Source organism: Capricornis sumatraensis, chromosome 18 (assembly GCF_032405125.1).
Source record: "Capricornis sumatraensis isolate serow.1 chromosome 18, serow.2, whole genome shotgun sequence".
Lineage (NCBI taxonomy): Eukaryota > Metazoa > Chordata > Mammalia > Artiodactyla > Bovidae > Capricornis > Capricornis sumatraensis.
In genome coordinates this window covers 30,605,828-30,628,600 of record NC_091086.1, presented here as the reverse complement: position 1 = coordinate 30,628,600, position 22,773 = coordinate 30,605,828, and the positions used below count along the sequence as shown (strand labels likewise).

Below are 22,773 nucleotides of genomic sequence, written 5' to 3'. Positions count from 1 at the left end.
TTTTTGATTATAAGAGTAGATGTAGTAAATTATCTTGGAGAAGGCAGTGGCAACCTACTCCAGTACTCTTGCCTGGAAAATCCCATAGACGGAGGAGCCTGGTAGGGTGCAGTCCCTGAGGTCGCTAAGAGTTGGTCACGACTGAGCAACTTCACTTTCACTTTTCACTTTCCACTTTCATGCATTGGAGAAGGAAATGGCAACCCACTCCAGTGTTCTTGCCTGGAGAATCCCAGGGATGGGGGAGCCTGGTGGGCTGCCATCTATGGGGTCGCACAGAGTCAGACACGACTGGAGCGACTTAGCAGCAGCAGTAACTTTTCTGCCAAACATGGATGAGAAAACACTTGAGCTGACTTATTTTAAGAAGTGTGTGTGTGTGTGTGTGTGTGTGTGTGTGTGTGTTAGTTGCTCGGTCATGTCCAGCTCTTTGCGACCCCATGGACAGTAGCCCATGAGGCTCCTCTGTAAGAATACTGGAGTGGGTTGCCATTCCCTTCTCTAGTAGATCTTCCCAACCCAGGGATCGAACTTGGCTCTCCTGCATTGCAGGCAGATTCTTTACCATCTGAGCCACCAGGGAAGCCCTTTCTTATATTTCCAGAAGCAAAGCCATTGATTGAATCTTTAAAACACATCATATAAAATTAATCACAAATATAATTTTAGATCACTTTACATTTTATTGGGTTGGCCAGAAAGTTTGTTCAGTTTTCCATGAGACATTGCAGGAAAACTCAAATGAACTTTTTAGCCAACCCAATATTATTTTCTTGTTAAGTATTTAATATAGTTTGTCTTGATAATAATCCATAGCCTTAGCAAGGAGAAAGGATGATTCTTGTTTCAAAGAATTGTGATTTTAAAGGAGCTATAAATCTGCCTTCATGCAAAAAATAATATGTGATAATAGAATTAAAAAATCAACAGAATTTAAGTACAGTGTGGATTTGGGTTTAAATTAAGGAGGTATTGAAATTAGATTGATACTGAAGAAGGAAAGTCATTAATTTTACTTTAGTTCATAGAAATTTCAAATGGCTGTTGTTGAGTCAAGTATATAGTTACAAGCCACCTTAAATATTTTCACTAAAAAGAATGAAACTTTAAAATATTCCTCCAAGGCAGTTAGCACTATCATTCATGATTAAGATAATTATACATGCACATACAGTCAGAAAGACTGAATAACCAAAAGAAATAGGGTGTACCTTGGTACACTTACTTTTGCTTTTTTCCCTTTTCGATAAAAATAGTATATTTGAACAGTTATTAAATTACTTTAAAAAATTGAAATATAGTTGATTTATATAATATTGTGTTAGTTTTAGGTATATAGCAAAGTGATTTGGTTATACACACATGTATATGTATAAATCTATATTCTTTTTTAAAAAATTCTTTTCCATTATAGTTTATTACAGATTACTGAATACAGTTCCCTGTGCTATATAGTAAAACCCTGTTTATTTTTTATATGGTAGTGTGCCTCTGTTAATCCCTTGCTCCCAATTTATCCCTCCCTAACCCTTCCTATTTGGTAAAGTTTGGTAAATTACTTTCTAAACTTCACCTTCTATTATTCTTTTGTAATTCCATAGGAAATATCCCAGATACAGTAGAGGATAGTGGCAGAATTCTCCAAGTATTTTCTCAAGTTATGTTGGTGGGAAAGTAATTGTGGTTTTGCTTTGTTGAACTTTGCTGTTTGGTATTGGAGTACATTCTTAAATAAATGTGGTTCTTAAATATTCAGATTCCATTTTAATCTTTTTGTTTATTCATTAATAGATAATGCTATGGTTAAATAGCAAGAGCTGTGGAGTTAGACCTGGATTTAAATCCAGACTGCCTCAGCCTTGTGTTGTTGTGTTGTACTTAGTCACTTAGTTGTGTCTGACTCTTGTGACCCATGTTCATGGGATTCTCCAGGCAAGAATACTGGAGTGGGTTGCCATTTCTTTCTCAGGGGATCTTCCCGACCCAGGAATCGAACCTAGGTCTCCTGCTTTGCAGGCAGACTCTTTACCAACTGAGCTACCAGCCTTAGTTATGCAATTGGAGTAATACCTAGTTCATTCAATTCATGAAAATTAAATATGATCATTTATGTTAAATGATCAGTAAATACCTATTTTATTAGTGTTAGTAATGCCATAGATCAGTAAAGCCATTTAAACTTAAACCTTTCATAAAATTTCCTCAGTACTGGGGGTAGCATTTTATTTCTCCATCTCTCACAGCTCTATCTATTGCACGTTTTATGTGATACACATATATTTTTGGAACCACCATCTCTCCCTCAAAAGGGGAAAATTGGTTGAAAATTGTCCTAAGAGTTTATGGGCATGTCTCACATTCTGTTTCCTAAGATACTGAGGCTCTGTTACGGCAGTACACTGCAGGGAAACCAACTTATACTGAGGTTCCTCTACTTTTTGATTGGCTAGAAAGAGATACTGTCCTTAATTTGGGAAAAAGCAGCCTGCACCTAAATTAACTTCCTAGATGGCAACCCATTCCAGTACTCTTGCCTGGAAAATTCCATGTACTGAGGAGCCTGGGTAGGCTACAGTCCATGGGATCGCAAAGAGTCGGACACGGCTGAGTGACTTCACTTCACTTCAGAGTGATATGTAGCTGTAGTTAGAGTCCTACTTACAAAACACATGTGATTTCTTAAAATGTCTTTCCAACTTTTGATTCATTAGTTAAGTAGTCTGAGAACAGAAATGCTTTGGAGTGGAGGATGGGGGCCTCAGGCAGAGTCTATGTGTATATCATCTCTCCATAAACAACCCCTGTCAGTGCTTATTTAGTATTCTAGTGATACCTGCAATGTTGCTTTGTAACTTTTGGTAGAGCAGCAAGATTAGCATCTCAGTGTATAGTTTTCCTTCTCATAGAACCTCTTACTGACTTTAGCCTACCAATTTTTTAAAGTCATATATTTTTCTGATTATGTTTACTGCTGTAACATGTGTTAAGAATAGGCTTCTATTCTCAAGTGAAAGGAACATGATTCTTGTAAGAAGTAGGGCAGTTCATTAAAAATAACCAGGAGGATGCAGTATGCCTCAGAGGGTATCAAAGACCAGAAGTTAGAGGTCGAAAGAAAAAAGGAAAGAAAAAAAATCCAAAGAGCATGTCTCAATACTTACGTAGACTTTTGCAGCATCTTGACTCTGGTGTCACTGAAAATAAGCAGTTAATAAAAATAAATAGGCTTAGAGGAGGAGGAAGTAGTCTTCAAACTCTGGGTCTCCTTACATGTCCAGTCTCCAGCCAGCTTTATAAATGTCTAAATGTGTCTTTCTTAAATTGTGGTGCTTGAAGGTAAATCTTATATTCTGCATGGGGTCTGGCCAGGGACAGTAGAAATGTTGTAACTGCTCCTTTTGATTTTTCTAAGAAAGAAGTCAAGTGCAAGAAGAACTGTAGAGAAGAGCATTGCACTTGCTGCCCACCGTTGAGCCAGGGGATTAATTTTGGCCCTGCTGCGTCTTTGTTGCTCCTTGGACTTTTTCTTTAGTTGTGGCAAGCAGGGGCCACTCTTTAGTTGTGGTGCATGGGCTCTCATTGCTGTGGCTTCTCTTGTTGCGGAGATGGGCTCTAGGCGCGTGGGCTTCAGTAGTTGGGACATGTGAGCTCAGTAGTTGTGGCCCACAGGCTTTAGGGCACAGGCTCAGGAGTTGCAGCGTGTGTCATTAGTTGCTCTGCTGTATGTGGGATCTTCCTGGACCAGGGATCGAACCTGTGTCTTGTGCATTGGTAGGCGGATTCTTCACCACTTAACCACCAGGGAAGCCCCTGTGTCAGTTCATTTTTAACAAGTGCTGCTAGGACAGTAGAATAGCCACATGCAGTAAAGTGAATTTGGACCCTTACTCCACACCGTAACTGAAAATGGATGGATGTCTTGAATGGAATAGCTGAAACCTTAAAACTCTTTGAAGAAAATAAAGGTATAAATCCTCATAAACTTCTATTTCCCAGTGGTTTCTTAGATAAGACACCAGAAGTATAAGCAACAAAAGAAAAATTGAATAAATAGTATTTTGTCTAAATTTTGAAACATTTGCACTTCAACATACACCAGCAGTAATAATAAGAAAACCCACAAAGTAGGAGAAAATACTTGCAAATCATGCATTTGTTAAGAGTCTGGTATGTAGAATATATAAAGAGCACTTAGAACTCAGCAACAAAAAGCAAATAATCTAATTTTCAAATGGACAAAAGATTTGAATAGACATTACTCCAACAAAAACACATAAGTACATGTAAAGATGTTCAACATTATTAGTCATTAAGGAAATGCATATGATAACCACATTGAGATACCACTTCACACTCACTAGGATGGGTTTTTTGTTGTTGTTTTTTTAAGTAATTGACAAAATGGTGTGATTACTGTAGAAAACAGTTTAGCACTGGTTCGATCCCTGGGTTGAGAAGATCCCCTGGAGGAGGGCATGGCAACCCACTCCAGTATTCTTGCCTAGAGAATTCCCATGGACAGAGGAACCTGGTGGGGTTGCAAGGAATCAGACACAACAGAACAACTAAGCACAGCAGAGCAAGTTAAGTATAGAATTACCATGAGACCCAATGGTGCCCTCTACTAACGGGTATACATAACCAAAAGAGTTGGAAGTATGTTCAAACAAAAATCGGTGTGTGGAAATTCATAGCAACATTACAGCCAAAAGGTAGAAATGGTCCAAATGCCCATCAACTGTTAAACAAAATGGTATACCCATATAGAGTGATGTTATTTCACCATTAAAAGAAATGAAGTACTGATACATGCTACAACATGGATGATCTTTGAGAAAAGAAAGAAAGGGAAAGGGAAATCGCTCAGTCGTATCCGACTCTTTGCAACCCCCATGGACTGTAGCCTACCAGGCTCCTCCATCCATGGGATTTTCCAGGCAAGAGTACTGGAGTGGATTGCCATTTCCTTCTCCAGGGTATCTTCCCGACCCAGGGATTGAACCCAGCTCTCCCGCGTTGTAGCCAGATGCTTTACTGTCTAAGCCACCAGGGAAGTCAGATCTTTGAGAACATTATGCTAAGTTACAGAAGCCAAAGACAGAAGCCACACGATGTATGCGTCCTCATATATAGAATATCTGGCATAGGTAAATTCATGCAAACAGGAAGGTTGCTGGGGTCTAGGGGAAGGAGAGAATGAGTGTTCGCTAAAAGGGTTTGGAACTCTCTTTTGGGGTAGTGAAAATATTCTAAAACTACTTGACAGTGATGATTTCATATATTGTGAGTATACTGTCTGTCATTAATGGTAAATTTTATGTTATGTGTGTTTTATGCCAATAAAAATACTGTTTGTTCACAGTGGAAATGAGCAAGGAAGGTGGGTCTGCACTAGGTGAAAGATGGCATCATAGATGTTTAGATTAACTAAAAGAACAATTGCTAAAAGGCTAGTGTTTTAGCCACTGATTGAGTAGAGAGGTAACTAGTTAAATTTTTTGTCTTCTGTATTAGAGACATAGTACCAGGTGATTGTGGAAGCCTAATGAAATTAGCAAAATGGATTTTTTGCAGAGTCAAAGCGCCATATTAGAAGATCCAAAATAGTGCTACTCAATATAACTGTCTGTGGAAATCTTCTGTGCTATTCAAGTAGAGAAGTCAACACCCACATATAACTGTTGAGCATTCTAAATGGTACCAGTGCGACTGAAGAACTATTAAAGAGAAGGGAGAAACTAGGCAGCATGCTTTATGGGGGTCTCTGAATCTTTTCCTCAGAGCTTTTAATCTGTGCAATATGTAGCAGTACAGTCCCCACAGTTATAGTAGCCAAAGATGTGTCCTTGGTATAATCTACATAAGATGTCTTTCTTGATACTGTATATGTGTTTTATTTATAGAGGTAAAGAACTCAGAAGAACAGTATAATAAAATAGTAATACCAAATGAAGAAAGTGTAGTCATCTACTACAAGATTAGACAGCAGCTTGCCAAATTGGGTAAAGAAATTGAAGAATACATTCACAAACCAAAATATTGCTTACCCTTTTTACAGCCAGGTCGTTTGGTAAAGGTATGTCATTTTTATTATAAAATGTTCAATACTTAGTATTTTTTAGATAAAGTAAAGTAGGTAGATGCTTCCTGCTACAGTAGTTGATCTGTACAAATTTTATTGTTTAACCTGTTTTACATTAAAACTGATACTGATTAAGGAAGGAGGGGTCATTTGAAGGCCTTTTAATCTCTACTGGTTTTCATTTATGGGAATATTAACTAACGTAGACAGTTTTGGAATTAATATGAAATATTTCTGGTTAAGAAATGCTATCCAAGAATAAGGCGGTTTTAAGACCTGGATGAATTCATTAGTTATCAAAGATTTCACATATATTCCGAACAAATACAAGATACCATTTTTCACAGTTTTTTGCCAACTGAAAGATTCCTGTTGCTTCCTGGAAAGCCTGTGAAATTCGGCAGTGATTTCTTTCTGTAGTGTCAGTGTCTTTTTTTTTTTTTTTTTAAGTTTAATAGGGATCTTTAAAAAAAAAATTTTATCAGGAAAACTCAGAATGTTTTATTAGCCTATAATGTGGGCATGACATCTCAATTGCCTTTTAACATAAATACTCTTTTGTACTTGCTTTACTTTCTTTTCAGGTGAAGAATGAAGGAGATGATTTTGGTTGGGGTGTAGTGGTGAATTTCTCAAAGAAATCCAATGTTAAGGTAAACTGTTGTCCTGAAAGTAGAATTGTATATAAATTTTTAGTGAAATATTTTTTCAGGATCAGAAAATCAATCAGATTAGAAATAGCATTACCTTAAGAGAAGCTATAATAAAGTCTATATAAGGAATTAATTTTTCAATTAATCATAGATTTTATCGTTAAAGTGGTATGGTTATTTTCCTAACACTATCACAGATTTTAATTTCATGACTGTTTTATATTTTTTCTCTGAGTTCACCAGTCCTTTTTAATACGTTTCCTATAAATTGAATATTAGAATAAATTAGCATCTGACACTGAAAATTAGAATTTCGGTATGGGTATATATCAGAGACTTAAAAGCATGACCTTAGGAAAGCTGGTCAATTTTAATTATTCTTTCTAATTCATATGAAGGCAATAATAAAGTTGATTTTGGTCATTATTTATTTAAATACTTTGAAAATGTCACTCATATAAAATCAGGGATAATTTTAATAATGTTAGAAGAATGATCACCTCAATTAAATCAGCCTTCCTGTCTATTATATTTTCTTTACTAGTTGTAGGCACCAACTAAACAGGTGCCAGTAAGTGACCTCAGGCAAGACATTTTGTATCTCCATGCCTATTTTTCCTTATTTTTAAAATGAAAGGTTTGCATAAGGTGACATTTACAGTGTTTTAAGGTTGATCATTTCATGAGTTTGTTATCATTAACTTATTAATCCCACCTTTGTGTAAAGGTAGTTGAGAAATAAGTTTTAGAATTGAAAGTTAGTTCTGAAATATGTAAAGGAAATTTGAGATACTGATGCCATTTCTTGTGGAGAAACAAAGTTCCTAGGTTTGTGGTAGCTGTTTTGATTAATGGTCTATGGTTAATCCTACTGAATAGCTTCTTAAAGATATTTAGTTTACTATTACCATCTTCATAGATGACTTTCATTAACAATTATTAATTTACAAAAATTTTTTTCAAAGTATTGTCACACTCATTGTCTCATTTTATTCTAATTTATGAAGCATTCATTGACTACAGACACAGAATCCCTATACTTACTTATTTGGTGAACATAGCAAATAGTGAAAATAACATGGCAATATATGAAATACTTCAATAAAGACATAAACAGAGTGCATTTAGAGCAGGAGGAGGAAGATATTTTGTGTGAGCTGTTTGAGATGGCACCTGAGGAGGAAGAGAACTTTTGAAGTTTTAAACAGAACCTTAAACACTGATTAGAATTTCATTTCATGGATATTCACTGGTAGAAGTAGTATGCAGCAGGTGCAGAACACTTCAGATTAAGGGAAGGAGAAGAATCAAAGTATTGAGATTAATCACCAAAAGTACTTAAAATACAGATTTTAAGTATGTTGGGTCTGGATTTGAAACATTTGAAAGCAGTAGCAGGGCATTGAAGGTTAATTGGTTGATTGATTTGCTTGGCTTTTTTTTATCTTTCAGTTTTATTGAGATACAGTTTATATATAGCATTATATAAATTTAAGGTGTACAACATAATGATTTGACTTATATACATCATGAAATGATTATCACAATACATTAAGTGAACACCCATCACCACATGTCGAAACATTAAAAGATTTTTAAACTTTTCCATGTGATGAGAATTCTTAGGATTTACTCTCAACTTTTGTTTATAACCTATAGCACTGTTTATTATATATATCATGTAGTACCTTATGTCCCTAATATTTATCTTACAACTCTAAGTTTGTATTTTTTTATTACTGTCATCTCATTCCTCCTTCCCTCACTCTTGCTTCTGATAACCAAAAATCTGATTTCTTTCTCTATGAGTTTGTTTTTGAAACACAATTAACCCACAACACTATTAGTTCCTGTTACACAGCATGATGTATTTCTATACATTTCAAAGTGTTCACCTTGATACTTTTAGTTGTCACCATGAAAAGATACAGGCTGTATTCCCCACACTGTACAGTTCATGCCTATGAGTTATTTATTTTATAACTGAAAATTTGTAACGCTTAATCTCCCTCGCCTACTTCTTTCCTCTCCCTCCTCCCTGTCCTCTGACAGCCATCTTCTCTCTGCATCAGTGACTGTTACCATTCAGTTATGTTTGTTGGTTAGTTTTGTTTTTCATATGCCACAGTTAAGTGAAATCATCCCATATTTGTCATTCCCTGCCTGGCATCTCTCATTTAGCATAAATCCTTCCAGGTGCATCCATGTTGCCGCAAATGGGAAAATTTCATTCTTTTTTTCATGGCTTAGTACTGTTCCCATGTGTTTATGTGTATGAGAGACATCTTTATCCTTTCCTCTATCAATGGACTCTTCTTGGCTTGCTTCTACATCTGGACTGTTGTAAGATATACAGTAATGCTGCAAAGAATGTAGGGATGCAGGCACATTTCCTTTTGGATAATAGTGTTTTTGTTTTCTTCAAATAAATACTCAGGAACAAAATTGCTGGATCATTTGGTAGTTATATGTTTACCTTTTTGAGGAACTGTCACCGATTTACATTCCCGCCAACAGTGCACAAGGATTCCCTTTGTTCCACAAGTTCTTATTTCTTGCCATTTTGATAATAGCTATTCTGTCAGATGTGAGATGATACCTCATTGTGGTTTTGATTTGCATTACCCTGATGATTAGTGATGTTGAGCATCTTTTCATGTACCCAATGGCCATGTGTATGTCGTCTTTGGAAAAATGTCTACTCAGCTCCTCTGCCATTTTTCAGTTATGTTTTTTGTTTGTTTGTTTTGATACCAAGTTGTATGTTCTTTAGTCACTAAGTTGTGTCTGACTCTGAGACCCCGTGGACTCGCCTGTAGTTCATCTCACTTGCATGTAGTTTGCTGGGCTCCTGTCCATGGCATTTTGCAGGCAGGAATACTGGAGTTGGTTGCCATTTCTTTCTCCAGGGGGTCTTCCTGACCTAGGGATTGAATCTGCATCTCCTGCTTGGCAGGAGGATTCTGCATCACTGAGCCACCTAACCTCTTACTGGATATAACATTTGCAGATATCTTTCACCATTCAGTAGGTGATCTTTAAGTTTTGTTGATAGTTTCCTTCACTGAGCAAAACCTTTTTGGTTTGATGTAGTCCCTTTTTTTTAATTTTTGCTTTTATTTCCCTTGCCTGAGGAGACAGGTCTGAAAAAATATTACTAAGACCAGTGTTAAAGACTTCATTACCTGTGTTTTATTCTGGCAGTTTTATGGTTTCATACCTTACATTTGAGTCCTTAATACATTTTGAGTTTATTTTTGTGTACAGTGCAAGAAAGTAGTCTGGTTTGATTCTTTCACATATAGCTGTCCAGTTTTCCCAACACCATTTGTTGAGGAGACTGTCTTTCCCTCATTGTATATTCTTGCCTCTTTTGTTGTAGATTAATTAATCGCCAGTATAAGTGTGGGTACATTTCTGAACTCTATTCTGTTCCATTGATCTGTGTCTTTTTTGTGTGTCTGCCATGCATTTTTGATGACTGCAGCTTTATAGTATAGTTTTGAATTGGAGCGTGTAAGATTGTTTTAGTTATTTGGGGTCTTTTGTGTATCAATATGGCTCACATGGTAAAGAATCTGCCTGCAATGCAAGAAACTTGGGTTCTCTCCCTGAGTTGGGAAGATCCAAGGGCATGGCAACCCACTCCAGTATTCTTGCCTGGAGAATCTCATGGTCAAAAGAACCTGGCAGGCTACAGTCATGTCAGTTGTGTCTGACTCTTTGCAACCCCATGGACTATGAAGTCCGTGGAATTCTCCAGGCCAGAAGACTATAGTGGGTACCTTTCCCTTCTCCAGGGGATCTTCCCAACCCAGGGGTCAAACCCAGGTCTCCTGCGTTGCAGGCAGATTCTTTCCCAGCTGAGCCACAAGGGAAGCCCTCACTTTACCAGGTAGGAAGTAGGTAAAAGTGAAGTGAAAGTGTTACTTGCTCAGTTGTGTTTGACTCTTTACCTGCCAGGCTTCTCTGTCCATGGAACCCTCTAGGCAAGACTGCTGGAGTGGGCTGCCATTCCCTTCTCCAGTGACTTCCCTGGGGGCTCAGTTGGTAAAGAATCTGCCCGCAATGTAGGAGACCGGGTTTGATCCTTGGGTCAGGAAGATCCACTTGAGAAGGAAATGTCAACCCACTCCAGTATTCTTGCTTGGAAAATCCCATGGAGGGAGAGCCTGGTAGGCTACAGTCCATGGGGTTGCAAAGAGTCAGACACGACTGAGTGGCTTTACTTTCACTTTAATGAAGATAATGGTGACCTCCCTCAAAAGATCCCATGCATGTACTGCTACACTCAGTGCCCCCAACCCTGCAGCAGGCCACCACCGACCCACACCTCTGCTGGAGACTCCTGGACACCCACAGGCAAGTCCAGGACAGTCTCTTGTGGGGTCACTGCTCCTTTCTCCTGGGTCCTTTCCTGTTGTTCAAGCTGGATTTAGAAAAGGCAGAGAAACCAGAGATCAAATTGCAGCATCTGCTGGATCAAAAAAGCACGAGAGCCAGAAAAACATCAATTTCTGCTTTATTGACTACACCACAGCCTATGACTGTGTGGATCACAATAAACTGTGGAAAATTTTGAAAGAGATAGGAATACCAGACCACCTGACCTGCCTCTTGAGAAACCTGTATGCAAGGTCAGGAAGCAAGAGTTAGAACTGGACATGGAACAACAGACTGGTTCCAGATCTGGAAAGGAGTACGTCAAGGCTGTATATTGTCATCCTGCTTATTTAATTTATATGCAGAGTACATCATGAGAAACGCTGGGCTGGATGAAGCACAAGCTAGAATCAAGATTGCTGGAAGAAATATAAATAACCTCAGATATGCAGATGACACCACCCTTATGGCAGAAAGTGAAGAAGAACTAAAGAGCCTCTTGATGAACGTGAAAGAGAATGAAAAGGTTGACTTAGAGCTCAGCTTTCAGAAAACAAAGATCATGGCATCTGGTTCATCACTTCATGGCAAATAGATGGAGAAACAGTGGCAGACTTTATTTTTTGTGGCTCCAAAATTACTGCAGATGGTGACTGGAACCATGAAATTAAAAGATAGTTACTCCTTGGAAGAAAAGTTATGACCAACCTAGACAGCATATTAAAAAGCAGAGACGTTACTTTGCCAACAGAGGTTTGTCTAGTCAAGGCTGTGGTTTTTCCCAGCAGTCATGTATGGATGTGAGAGTTGGACTATAAAGAAAGCTGAGTGCTGAAGAATTGATATTTTTGAACTGTGGTGTTGGAGAAGACTCTTGAGAGTCTCGTGGACATCAAGGAAATCCAACCAGTCAATCCTAAAGGAGATCGGTCCTGGGTATTCATTGGTAGGACTGATGTTGAAGCTGAAACTCCAGTACTTTGGCCACCTGATGTGAAGAGCTGACTCATTTGTAAAGACCGTGATGCTGGGAAAGATTGAAGGCAGGAGAAGGGGATGACAGAGGATGAGACGGTTGGATGGCATCACCGACTCAATGGACATGAGTTTGAGTAAACTCCGGCAGTTGGTGATGGACAGGGAGGCCTGGCATGCTACAGTCCATGTGGTTGCAAACAGTCGGACACGACTGAGCAACTGAACTGAACTGAGTCAGTTCAAGGAAAACAGCAAGCCCATCTTCCACAACATTAACCAGTCCAATCTTACTCAGTGTCTTTTAACTGAGCAAAGTCTTCTTAGTGTCTTTCAACTGAGGGTAACCCACTCAGTGTCTAAAGTGAGTAAAAATCTTCCCAGTATTGTTCAGCTGAGTTTCAAAGATAACCTACTCCCCCAAAGAGGAATTTATTACCAAATATCTTGTCTGCAAGGAGGGAGACAGACCCATTTGACCTCTGCTAGTACCAAGACTCTGGCTCTTCATGGAAATCAGACAAAGGAGAGAAGTCCTATACTCCAAGTCTGTTTGTTGGTCACCAAAACTGCCTTCAGGAAAAAACATGCATACCCTGAAAGTTGAGAACTGTTTAATTTGGCAGACTTGCAGAGGACTTAAGCCAAAGAAACAACCTCAGATAGCTTTGAGGGATTGTTTTGAAGAGGGAAGGGTGGAGTCAGATACATGGAAAGTTTTTGTAAACAAAAATTAGGTAGTCAGAGCTACTGCTGTTAATTAAAGAAAATCAGACACCTTCAGTTAATGAATTTAACTGTGTTTGGGAAGATGCAAGAATCTGGGCTTATTCATATTGTTCCTTTGATATGCACCTTAACTGTCCTGTTTTTCTCTGTCCCAGTCCCCTCAGAGTGAACCATTGGGATGGGGTGGCTGCAGAGGCTGATGGCTGACAGCTTGTTTTGTCTTAATCCTGAGTTTCCCTCAGAATCCACCATCAGGGGTGGCTGCAGTCAGTAATGGATGCACCATTCTTTGTTTTCTCATTTGGCAGGTGACATTACATTCTTGGTCTGCAGAGAGAAAATGTATACTTCAGAAGAAAATATTTTAAAGCGTTTTAAGGAGATAAAAATGTGTCATCAATATTTCATGTTGTTTCTTTACATTCTACAATCTTATCAAAAGTATATTTCTCTTATGTGAAGGATGATATTATTTATCTTTATCAGATAGAAAACGTATACTGAGAAAAGCTTTATCATCTTAGGAAATAAATGTAACAGCAAGTTTTCATTTAATGCTGCAAAAAAGGCAGCTTGGAATGATTTTCCATACTAATACTTGAGAATATCTCTGTAATGTTGTAAGTGGTTTTGGTAGTTCAGCGTACTGTCTTTGCTTTGTATCTATACTACACTGAAAATTGTTTTAAAACTCCTTTAAAAATAATCATATTTGGAAAAAAAAAACATGCTGAGACAAAACTAGTTTCCCTTTTGAATTGGAAAACCATTTATGCTTTCTTTGAAGAAATTTGTACTCAGAGGTTTGATTGATTATGATTATACTTTTGATTTGTTTTGGAGATATATTTTACTGTTCTTAGGCAAATTCGTAGGTTAATACAGAAATAGGTTGTAAGCATGAATTAATGGGTATTTCTTGACAATTTTTGCATAAGTCTGTGCAGGAGGGATAGGAGGAGATTGAGTAATCACTTCTTTCCCTGTTCCCCTCTCCATCAAAATAACTACCCATTATGGGCAAGCTACCTGTATTTTTGGTGGGAATGTAAATTTGTGTAGCCACTGTGGAAGGCGGCATGGAGGCTCATCAAAAAACTAAAAGTAGAGTTGCCATGTTGTGCTGTGCTTAGTCGCTCAGTTTTGTCCACCTCTTTGTGACCCCATGGACCGTAGCCCGCCAGTCTCCTCTCTCCATGGGGATTCTCTAGGCAAGAATGCTGGAGTGAGTTGCCACGCCCCTCGCCAGCGGATCTTTCCAACCCAGGGATCGAATCCAAGTCTCCTACATTGGAGGCGGACTCTTGACCATCCAAGCCACCAGGAAAGCCCAAGAATACTGAATACCGAAGTTGCCATATGATCCAGCAATCTGACTCCTGTCATATATCTGGACAAAGCTATAATTCCAAAAGATACATGTACTCCTGTGTTCATTATTCACAATAGCCAAGACTTGGAAACAGTCTAAATTTCCATCAACAGATAAATGAATAGAGAAGATGTGATACCTGTATATTATAGAATACTGTTCAGCCCATAAAAAGAATGAAATAATGCCCCTCACAGTAGCATGGATGGAACTAGAGATTATCATACTAATGAGTCAAAAAGAGAGAGACAAACATGATACCATTTATATGTGGAATCTAATATATGACCCAAGTTAATCTATCTAAAACAGATACAGACTCACAGAAATAGAGACCAGACTTGTGGTGGCCAAGAGGGAGCGAGGTAGAAGAGGGATGGAATGGCAGTTTGGGATTAGCAGGTGCAAGCTACTGATGTAGAATGGATAAACAACACGGTCCTGCTATATAGCGCAAGGAACTATATTCAATATCTTGGGATAAACCATGATGGAAAAGAATATAAAAAGATTGCACTGTATGTATAACTGAATTGTTTAGCAGAAATGAATACAGCTTTGTAAATGCTGTAAACTGTGAAAGTGAAAGTTGCTCAGTCGTGTCTGATTCCTTGCAACCCCATGGACTGTAGCTTGCCAGGCTCCTCTATCCATGGGATTCTCCAGGCAAGAATACTGGAGTGGGTTGCCATTTCCTTCTCTAGGGGATCTTCCTAACCCAGGGATCAAACCCGGGTTTCCCGCATTGCAGGCAGATTCTTTACCATCTGAGGCACCAGATGTAAACTGTAAACTCTACTTCAATGAAAAAAATAATTTCTCTATTTACCTAATTTTTATACAAAAGAGATTATTCAAATATTGAATCAAAAACTAAAATAATCTCCTCGGTGTATTTTTCATCTTGTTTAATTAGAGTTATTTGAAGATACATATTTATTTTCTGATACTGATCATTCTTTCGGTTTCGTTTTCTAATCCTAGCATAAATTGACCTATAGTAATAAGCTGATGGTTAGAAACTTAACGATGGCATATCAGGTGATGGTAATCATACTGTTTAAATTCATATCAGGTAATTCCTCTGTTTCCTCATCCAGTGGAGCATGTTGAAGAATGAAGAGACAGGCTTCATTTCATGAAGGAAACATTGTGTAGTATACGCCAGTCATAGTGCTAAATGCAAGAACATAATTACTGTACACATGGAACTTGTAATTTGTGTGCCAGTTTTTGAAAATTAATGTACTTTTATCCCGTTTTTTTTCTAGCCTAATTCTGGTGAACTGGATCCGTTATATGTAGTAGAAGTACTTCTGCGTTGTAGCAAAGAGAGCTTGAAAAATTCAGCTACTGAGGCTGCAAAGCCAGCTAAGTCTGATGAGAAAGGAGAGATGCAGGTTTGTACTTTACTTTTCATTTCTAGATTTCAGATATTTATAATCACTGAATTTCCTGAATGTGATTAAAATAAACAGTCTCACGATTTCTAAATTGGAAGTTTTCAAGGTTTGTTAAAGCTATCTAAAACCAGTAGGATGATTAATCCCTGTATCAAATTATGGCAAGATAATTAGTGACATAGTGAAGGATAAAGAGAATTTAGTAATGAAGCTGGAATTTACCTGGGCTAAAAAGATGTTTATCATTAATTTGTGATTGTTTCATTTTACACTTTATTCCATCCATACTCTTTTTTTTTGCATTCCTATGAAAATAATGACTGAAAATAGCCAATCTTTTGAAAATAAGTTCTAAGATTCCTTAAAATAATTTAATTTACATGTCCTTTTAATTAAGTGCAAAGCATTCAGTTTGCCACATTAGAAACCCATATTGAATGTCACCTATTTTATTTTAACGGAGAAGGCAATGGCAACCCACTCCAGTACTCTTGCCTGGAAAATCCCATGGATGGAGGAGCCTGGTAGGCTGCAGTCCATGGGGTTGCTACGAGTTGGACACAACTGAGCAACTTCGCTTTTGCTTTTGCTTTATTTTAAAATAATTAATATAGAGTAATTGTAATTAAACCTTATTGAGGACTTTTCAGGTATCTTTTTGTAGACCAATATACTGAAATTTTGTTATTTTTAAACATTGCTTTAAGTATGTGGTACATTGGCTAGGTCTCTGAAGAAAGGTCATTGTAATGATACTTGTCATAATAGGCATTGGTTTGTGGAAAGTAAAATCAGCCACTGCAGCATCATAGTCTGCTGCTTTGGATTGATGAAATGAATGTGCGACTCAGAGTTGACAGTATTAGAAAGACTATCTTCTTAAACGTTTCAAAATAATCATTTAAAAGCCTAGTGTTATCTGTAATTTTGAATACCTTCTAGCTTTGGTCTTTGTTCCTCACTCTTATTTGTTCTCTAGAATTCCACCACCATTGAAACTTACATGATTTAGTTTTCCCTAACATATATCAATTGACTGCTTGCCTAAAATTAGGCTAAAATTCTCCCAATCTAGCATATATTCATTGTAGCCAAAGGAATCTTTTAAGTTGCTGCAACTTGGAATGGCAAATATGTGGCATACATCCCAACCTTCTCCTTCTCTCCTGGCATAGATTGATAATAATTCATGGCTTCCTTTTACATTCAAAGCTTAGACTCTTTCTAAGAAAATGATCTGATGAGTAATTCATTGGAATTAGTATTTTAGGTGAAAACTGTTAGTTGTCTACCGTGTTCTAGGCCCAGATTTTATTAAGCATGCACATGTGTGCCTGTGTTACTTAAAGATAACGAGAAACTTTGCAGCTCTTAATAATACGATTTCATTCGGTTCAATTGAAATCTCTACAGAAAAGCCTTCACTGAACCCTGGGCAAACTGAGTATCTTTCCTCTGCTGAAAAAAACATTTTCTATTCAGTTTACTTTAGCATGTCTTACTAAGGAAATTAAGGTGGACATGCATAAGCCTGAATTGCATCAATACACGTAGTCTCTGACTTTAAGGGGTTTAGAGATACGAAGGGAGCGTTTTGTGCTCAAAGAGGTGATTTATCAAAGATGTGTGCATGTTGTAAGCTTATAAAAGAAGTAATGAAATTTAGGCAAATTTTTAGGAATGTTAGAACTTTTTAAAGTTACATCTGCATTCCAAGATATGGAAGCAGCATGTGCAGAGCACAGAATAGCCCTCTTTAAAAATAACTCCTGGTTTTTCTGTCTGATGTGGTTGAATGGCAAAGGCATAGAATGAAACAGGGAGGAAAAGTATACCTTAAGAAGTTGAATACATATATAATGTTAGTTGCTTTTGCAAATTAATATTTTCAGTAGGACTCCTGGATGTAGGCAAATAATGCCATAGGCAGTTTGTAAGGAAATCTCATCTCTCAACTACAGTGATTGTGTAGCACTATTCAGGGTTGGTTTGAATCTGTTTCTTTTACATGAAATATGAGGAGGAAATGGGATTTCCATAGTTACCTTTCCCTTCTCTAATTTTAAGTGTATGTAATGCCAAATTTAATTTTTCATCAGCATTTGTGTAAGACTTTGTAAAGTGGCTGTTTCTTTTGTCTGTGAAATCTTGAGTTTATTTTTCCAGAAAAAATAAGATGGCTTAGAATATAGCTAGCTTTGGATAGTAGTTGATTAGTAGAAGTTAACACTTTAAACAGTGTATTCTAAAAATTACTTTTATCACGCCAGCTTTAGTGTGATGACGAGGGAAGGGTATTCTTGTCAGGAGCATGCATGGAGGAAAGTTTGAAAATAGTTGGTTTTCAAGATTATGTCTAACAGAGTCATTCTGGCCCATCCAGAGATTACATGAATATTTCATGGCCATCTACACTTAGTTTTTCCTTCATTTGTAGTGCTGTAGTACTTTTAGATATTCAAAAAGTACCAGTTACTGGGGATGCAGAAATGAATGAAGTATGGATTCTGTTGAGGGAATCACTTATTTTTATGTACCATTTGTTACTTAAAGATTTGAATTTGTTTTTACTTTTTAAATATAGTTCTAGAGACTTCCCTGATAGTCCAGTGGCTGAGACTCTGGGCTTCCAGTGCAGGGGGCCTGTGTTTGATGCCTGGTCAGAAAACTGGATCCTATATGCTGTGACTAAGAGCTGGTGCAGCCAAATAAATAAATATATTTAAAACAAAATAATAGTTTCTGTTAAGGTATAAGCTTCCACAATGGTTGCTATCCACTTATTAATACCTGTCACATAATGTAAATGCAATTTTCTTATAAGGATTCAAACTAAATTTAAGAAACGGCAGAATTTGAAAATGTACAATGTTAGTTGTTATATATATATATATAAAACTTTCTGTTGGTAGGTTGTTCCAGTTTTGGTGCATCTCCTGTCTGCTATCAGCAGTGTTAGACTTTACATCCCCAAAGACCTTCGACCACTGGACAACAGACAGAGTGTTCTAAAATCAATACAGGTATGCACATTAATTTTATAAATTAAATATAAATTTTATGTAAATATAAATAGATTGTAAAACAAGGCAATTGATATGCTTTTAAATATATTGCTTTCTTTCAGGAAAACTATAAACTGCCAATAGTGGCAGTTATTTTTGACAAACATAGTGGCAGCAGGTCTATATGTAGATTGCCCTCTCTTTGAATCTACCAACAAGTTAGTCTAAGGGAGGGCTCACAAAGTAAAACGTAACCACTGTTGTATGTTAAATACATTTGCTTTACTGGTTATGAATGAAAGTAACTATAGAGTGTGTTAAAAGTTTTTATATATAAAATCATGTGCCTGGACTTTTGATTAATGCATGGATAAAATAGTCTTATGGAAAATTATTAGTTGGTTAGTAAATAAATATTTGAAGAACATTTACTATGTAGCAAAGGCCATACACTAAAATCTGAGAAAACTGGATGCTTTTCATGTACAGTAGGAATTTTTAAGCTTTGGTCCATATGTGGGCTTCTAAAATGAATAATTCTCTTAACAATTTTACAAACAGTTTTGTGGGTAACCTTTTTTTTTAAATTTCTAACTGACCAAATCCTATAGTCTTCCAATGGGATATCAGGCTGTAATAAACTCTCTCTTCTCTGAATTCACATGTTTATTACATTTAATATTTAAATCATGTTAGAGAAAAAAAATGTAGCAGTGGGGATCTGGATCCCTTAAAAAGTTTGTCTTTTTAAGTCTTTCAACTCAGTACCATGCTCCCTAAGAATCAGCCCAAAGAAGTAATCAGAAAATTGAAAAAAATTTACACTTGAGATGTTCAATTCAGGATTATTTATAATGGCAAGAAGTTACAGCAGTAAATGTACAGTAATGGTTTTATCAGTAAGTTGTGCCACACTAAACTCTAAATATTAGAATTATTAATGAATTATAATACATGTCTATGTGCATAGGAAAAACATAAAGGAAATACTGGTTTAGCTTAGTCTTAACTAATATTACCTGTGAGGTGAAAAATGAATTTTAAATATTTTGTTTCAGGAAGTTCAGAAACGTTTTCCTGATGGTGTTCCCTTATTAGACCCTATTGATGACATGGGCATTCAGGATCAAGGACTGAAAAAAGTTATCCAGAAAGTAGAGGCCTTTGAGCATCGAATGTATTCTCATCCTCTTCACAATGATCCAAATTTGGAAACTGTGTATACACTTTGTGAAAAAAAAGCGCAGGTATGGCAGAAACATTTTTATCATAGAATTCTATGTATTTCACTATATGAGAGAGTATATATATTTTTTCATTTTATTTTTCTATTGGTTTCATCAGCTAAAGCAAGAAGGTGCCTAGCTATCAATTCTTACCAGCAGAAAAAAGTTGATCGCTTTAATTGAGATACCATTCGCATAGCATAACATTCATCCCTTTAAAGCATACCATTTAGTGGTTGTTAGTGTATTCACAGTATGGTCTGCAACTATAACCACTATCTAACTGCAGAACATTCTCATCACCCACAAAAGAAACCTCATCCCTGTTAGCAGTCACTCCCCATTTCCCTACCCTCCAGTCCCTGGCAGCTGCAGATCTCATTTTTGCCTTATGGATTTGCCTGTTCTGGAGCTTTCATGTAAATAATACAATATGTGGCATCTGTGTTTGCCTTCTTAGTTAACGTCTTCAAGATTCATCCATGTTGTAGCATGAATCTGTATTTTATTCCTTTTTATAGCTGAAAAATAATCCCTTATGTATGTGTTATACCACATTCTGTTTACCATTCATCAGCTGATGAACATTTGGAATTTTTCCATTTCTTGGCTGTTATGAATAATACTGCTATGAACATTTGTGTACAATTTTTGTGTGGACATATGTTTTCATTTCCCTTAGATGGAATTGGGTTGAATTGCTGGGTCATAGAGGAACTCTGTGTTTAACTTTATGAGAAACTGCCAAACTGTGTTCCAAAGTGGCTGCACCATTTTATATTCTCAGCAGCTTATTAAAGTTCCAGTTTCTCCACATCCTCCCCAACATTTTTTATTGTCTGCATTTTTAATTATAGCTGGTCTAGTGGTATAAAGTAGTAGTTCACCTTTTTAGGGTAACTAGCTGTGTTCTCTAGCCAGTTAAAGCATTCTTATAGCCATTCTGAATAACGAATTTAGAAAAAGCTTGTTGAAGTGAACACATTTCTTTCCACTATCCACTTCTCTTCAGCTAGAATCTCTGTATAACCAAATATCATTTTCTCCTTGAAGTTTATAAGTCTTTGCTTTTATGCTTTTTCAGCTTTTATCACATGCCGCTCTTACTGTGTTTGTCGTTCTGTCTCACAAACTAGATTTTAAGCTCCTTAAGCTCAGGTGTTTCATTTTAGCTTACTTATACTCTTTCATATCTCCCATAATGATCTATTTTTATAAAGTAGATGCCTGGTGTTTATTGAATAAATAATATGAGTAGAAACTTCTTTGCCTAATAAAGTAACGTGTTCAGCTCATGGTTTTAACAGCACTGCCGCTTCCTAGCTTTTTGTGAACTAACATGATGTGGCCCTGTGCCATGTTGTGCACAGCAAGTATGTTCTCAGGGAACATGTAGTATATATACTATGATATGGCCCACCATGAAGGTTTCTTCTCAAAATGAGGAAACTGAGACATTAAAAGCTTGAGTATGCTCAGACTGTGCTAGTATGATCCTAGCCTGCCCATCTCTCACCAGGACTTTGCAGCTCCCTCCCTGCGTCCAGTTTCTCCCTACACCAGAGAATCAACTTTAATAGTTTCAATACAAGAACAAAGAGACCTGAGTTTGGTTGAGTGATAACTGGAGAGTATCCATGGATAATGTGACTTGAAGCCCCAGAGAAAGGGATTATCTGAGCTACTGAAATGTAACAAAAAGGCCCTAGTGTCTGGCTAAAAGTTTGGCTAAATGAACTTGTTATAAAGACTGCAGTACATGCAAAAAGTGCTTATGCAGAAGCGTTAAGTTTTAAAAGTAAGACCTAAAGTTGATGTGGACTGTGTTTTTATTTTGCTAAGTAGTAGTCATACACCAGAATAGACTGAAAGGAAAACATAATCTGTTGTGAGATTATAGTAGGTATCTCCCCTGTTCCCCCTTACTTATACTGCAAGAAAACTACGAAGAGTTAACAATTTTATGACCTTCTAGAGACTGCAAGATAAACTTAACATTCCTTAGCCCTGCCTAGGAAGCCCTTCAGAATCTGACTGCTCAACTGTCAACATTTTAAGTCCTCATACCCTCTGACCCAGCTTTCTACAAAGTGAGGCAATATGAAGATGTTCTTGTAGCATTCTTTGAAAAAGCAAATGAATATAAACAACCTCTGAGTTCATCAGTAGAAAGTTAGATACATGAATTATGAATATCCACAATGGTATCAAAATGACCCTTAAAAAGAATGAGGTAATGTATATGTACTTTTTGGAAGAGAAATCCTGATTGTATTAAGTGGGAAAGGAAGCTGATCACACCTTTGCGGGGAAAACCGCTGTACCTGTGTGTTCATGTCTTTACAGACGTGGGTAATCTATTCTGTGTTCTTTTAAGGTATGTAGAGGAAGATCTAGAACAGCATCATGTAATATATAATACAAGCTTCTCACAGAATTTAAAATTCTTTAGTAGACACTTTTCTTAAAATGAAAAACAGGTGAAATTAATTTTAATAAGATTTTTATTTAACTCAGTATATCCAGAATACATTTCAACATGTAATCCGTATAAAAATTACTGAGGTAAAAATCTTAAATAGTAGACTCTCTTCTACCAACCTGTAAGCTTTGTATGCCTCTATTTAGCACAGTCTTCTATGCTAATAACATAGGTGTATCTTCAATTAAAGAAACTTTAGAAGATAATTTTTTTTTTCTGATAGGCCTAGTAAACATACCAGGTGGCAGAGAGGTAGCATGCTAGGTAACATATAAAGCATTCCTTCTTATCCTCCTAGCATTGTGACATGTCAGTTCATGGCAATGTAAATAATTGCTAAGAGTTTAAATTCTGGAGTCTGAATCCCATCAATCCCAAGCTTGGGTTTGAATCCCATCTTTTATAACTCTCTGTGATCTTGACCAGTTTACTTGGTAATCTCTCTGCCTCAGTTTTCTCATCT

At 36.9% G+C, this 22,773-nt stretch overlaps 1 protein-coding gene across 1 annotated transcript in view; it reads left to right on the top strand.

The window, feature by feature from the left end:
- Positions 1-22,773, top strand: part of MTREX (Mtr4 exosome RNA helicase) — a 92,365-nt gene that overhangs the window by 46,676 nt on the left and 22,916 nt on the right. The window contains exons 17-21 of the mRNA XM_068990609.1: positions 5,904-6,076; positions 6,667-6,735; positions 15,466-15,594; positions 18,510-18,620; positions 19,661-19,849. Of these exons, the coding sequence (XP_068846710.1) occupies positions 5,904-6,076; positions 6,667-6,735; positions 15,466-15,594; positions 18,510-18,620; positions 19,661-19,849 (671 nt within the window). The remainder of the gene's footprint in view (positions 1-5,903; positions 6,077-6,666; positions 6,736-15,465; positions 15,595-18,509; positions 18,621-19,660; positions 19,850-22,773) is intronic.